Source organism: Pygoscelis adeliae, unplaced genomic scaffold (assembly GCF_000699105.1).
Source record: "Pygoscelis adeliae isolate BGI_AS28 unplaced genomic scaffold, ASM69910v1 Scaffold97, whole genome shotgun sequence".
Classification (NCBI taxonomy): Eukaryota; Metazoa; Chordata; class Aves; order Sphenisciformes; family Spheniscidae; genus Pygoscelis; species Pygoscelis adeliae.
In genome coordinates, this window is record NW_008825152.1 from 74,892 (window position 1) to 78,179 (window position 3,288).

The window sequence follows — 3,288 nt, forward strand, 5'->3', positions numbered from 1 at the left end:
GCTGCCAGGCCGTGGACGCCGCCGCCTTGGCTCGCCTGGACCTGGAACGGCGGGTGGGGACCCTGCAGGACGAGATAGCCTTCCTCCGCAAGGTCCACGAGGAGGTAATCCCGCTCGGGGGGGTCCTGGGGCTCGGGGGGGGGCCAGGCTGACCCCCGCTGCCCCCCCAGGAGCTGCGGGAGCTGCAGGAGCAGCTGGCCCGGCAGCGGGTCCACGTCGAGGTGGACGCAAGCAAGCCGGACCTGACGGCCGCCCTGCGCGACATCCGCAGCCAGTACGAGGCCATGGCCGCCAGCAACGTCCAGGAGACCGAGGAGTGGTACAAGTCCAAGGTGCGGTGGGAGCCAGCCACCCAACGGTTGAGTGGCCTGGCTGTCCCCTCCCGGGGATGTCACCTTCTCAGGGCTGGGGTTGGCCCCCCTGGGGTTGGGTGGCTCTGCTTGGTGGTGGTGCCTGGGGTTTGGCATCCCCGCTGTCCTCGCTCGTGTCCCATGTCCTGGTTTGGTCCCCGTGGGGAGCAGGGATGTGTCCCCAGTGGTGAGTCACGTAGGCACTCACCCTAAGGAGTTGTGTTCACAGTCACATGGCCCACACGCGCTGTCCCACAGGAGCAGGGACGTGTCCCCTGTGACATCCCACAGCACCATCCCTCCCACCCGCAAAGCAAGGACATGTCCCCAGCAACACCTTCCATCAGGGATGTGTCCCATGTCCGCTGTCCCACCACCCCAAGAGAGCAAGGACATGCCTCCACGACACGTGCCATCGGCCACATGCCCCATGTGCACTGTCCCTTCCACCCATGGGAGCCAGGACACGTCCCCAGCACCACCTGCCGTTGGGGACACATCCCATGTGCGCTGTCCCTTCCTCCTGTGGGAGCTAGATGTGTCCCCATGACACGTGGTGCTGGGACCACAGCCCTTCCACGGTAGCTGGGGTGTGGCCCCAGGACATGTGCCTTTGGGGATGTCCCCTGTGTCCCTTCCTGCTGTGGGAACAGGGACGTGTCCCCAGTGCCACATCAAGTGCATGTCCTATGTGCATCGTCCCCCTCCTGCCACCGGAGCAGGGACGTGGGGACACATCCCATGTGCACCGTCCCACCACCCTGCAGTAGCAGGGTCGTTTCTCCATGCCACGTGCTACTGGGGCCACGTCCCTCCCGTGAGGCAGAGCTGGGCCGTGTCCCCACGCCATGTGCCACCAGGACACTTCCCTGCCATGTGGTCCCGTCCCACGGCATGTGTGTGTGTCCCCCCAGTTTGCAGACCTGACGGACGCGGCCGCCCGGCATGCAGAGGCCCTGCGCGTGGCCAAGCAGGAGGCCAACGAGTACCGGCGCCAGCTCCAGGCCCTCACCTGTGACCTGGAGGCTCTGCGGGGTTCGGTAGGTGATGGCCATGGGTGCAAGGGGGAGGGCACAGCCTTGGCAACCTGCCACCACCATGGAGTTCCCTGGCATGGCAGTGGGGACCACCACCCAAAGCTGGGGGAATGGCTGGTCCCCAAGGATGGGAGATGGATGGGCACCGCGGAGAGCCCCTAGCTCCTGGAAGAAGGTGGCTGTGGAGGGTGTCACCTCCCCTCGTGGCCCCCCAGAACGAGTCCCTGGAGAGGCAGCTGCGGGAGCTGGAGGAACGCTACGCCCTGGAGACGGCCGGCTATCAGGACACGGTGGTGCGGCTGGAGGAGGACATCCGCAGCCTCAAAGAGGAGATGGCCCGGCACCTGCAGGAGTACCAGGATCTGCTCAACGTCAAGCTGGCCCTCGACATCGAGATTGCCACATACCGCAAGCTGCTGGAGGGCGAGGAGAGCAGGTGATGGCAGAGTGGGGGCTCCATCCTGCCCCTCTCCCCCTCCCCGGCTGTGTCCCAAACCATCCCCAAGTCCTCGTGGTTCCTCTGGGGTGTCCGACCTGCTTGGGGACCATCCTCCAGCCCTCCTGTCCCAGCCCTGGGCAGGGCTGAGCTGGTGTGCAGGGGGGCGGCAGGACCCCAATGCTCTTCCCAACACCCCTCCATCGCTCCTGCAGGATCACCATCCCCGTGCAGAGCTTCTCCAACCTGCAGATCCGAGGTGAGGCCGTGGCCACGTGTGGGGTTGGGGGGCTGGGATGGCACAAGCAGGGGTGGCTTCTGAGGGCTCAATGGGAGGAGACGCCATCTCAGCCGTCCCTGCCCCATCCAGAGGTACTGGGAGGTTTTCCTCCAAATCTCAATGAACCAGGACTCCTGGGTTCTCCCAGGATGGGGGGAGGAGTGTGGCATGGCTACATCCCCAAAGCCAAGCATGTCCCCAAGGCCAGTGATGTCCCTAAGACGACCAACTACATCACCATGTCCCCATGGCCAACCAGATCCCCAAGGCCAAGGCCAGTGACATCCCCAAGGCCAATTGCGTCCCCAGTGCCAACTATGTCCCCAAGGACAACCCTGTCCCCCAGTCACATCCCAAAGCCACCCATGTCCCCATGGCCAACCACATCCCCAAGGCCAATCATGTCCACAGTGCCAACTGTGTCCCCAAGGCTAATCACTTCCCAAAGCCAGCCACATCCCCAGTGCCAATCACGTACCCGAGGCCAACTGCATCCCCAAGGCCAACCATGTCACTAGGCCAACAGTGTCCCTGAGGCCAGCAGTGTCCCTAAGGCTGGCCATGTCCCCAGGGCCACTGTCTCCCATGGTTCAGGGTTTTCCAGCCCCACCTGTTCCCTTTGGGCCCCTCCACTTGAGTGTGGCTGGAGGAACCATGCCCCGGGCACGGGGTCACCGCCATGTCCTGCCCATGTCCCCTAGAGACCAGCCTGGACACTAAATCCGTGTCAGAAGCCCATCTGAAGAGGAGCATCGTAGTCAAAACGGTGGAGACCAGAGATGGAGAGGTGGGAAGTCCTCATCTGTGTCACCCATGCTGCCTCCCCTCCACCCCTGCCTCCCCATGGAGTGTCCCCAAGGGGGTGACTCGTCATGCACATGGGGCCACCATCCCGCAGCCCCAGGAGCAGCCCGGGCAGGGAGCCAGTCATCCCAGTGCCCTGAGAGCACGGCATGAGCTGGCTCTGGACCATGGTGGAGCTGAGCCTGGCAGCTCATAGAGAAAACTGTCCCCATCCCTGTCCCCGAGTTTGCTCAGAACCCCGGCAGGCTCAGCCAGGGAGGAGAGCCCGAGCCCGGGGTGATGGCCCCTCTCCCTCTGCCTCCAGGTGATCAAGGAGTCCAAGCAGGAGCACAAGGAGGTGGCGTAGGGCGGGCAAGCTGCAGCAGCCGCATGCTTGTAGCC

At 64.4% G+C, this 3,288-nt stretch overlaps 1 protein-coding gene across 1 annotated transcript in view; it reads left to right on the plus strand.

Annotated features, from left to right (window-relative positions):
• GFAP (glial fibrillary acidic protein) overlaps positions 1–3,253 on the plus strand; it is a 4,961-nt gene extending 1,708 nt beyond the window's left edge. Inside the window, 7 exon segments of the mRNA XM_009328398.1 lie at positions 9–104; positions 171–332; positions 1,265–1,390; positions 1,603–1,823; positions 2,039–2,082; positions 2,805–2,890; positions 3,212–3,253. Coding sequence (XP_009326673.1) covers positions 9–104; positions 171–332; positions 1,265–1,390; positions 1,603–1,823; positions 2,039–2,082; positions 2,805–2,890; positions 3,212–3,253 — 777 coding nt within the window.
• Positions 3,254–3,288: the final 35 nt, after the last annotated feature.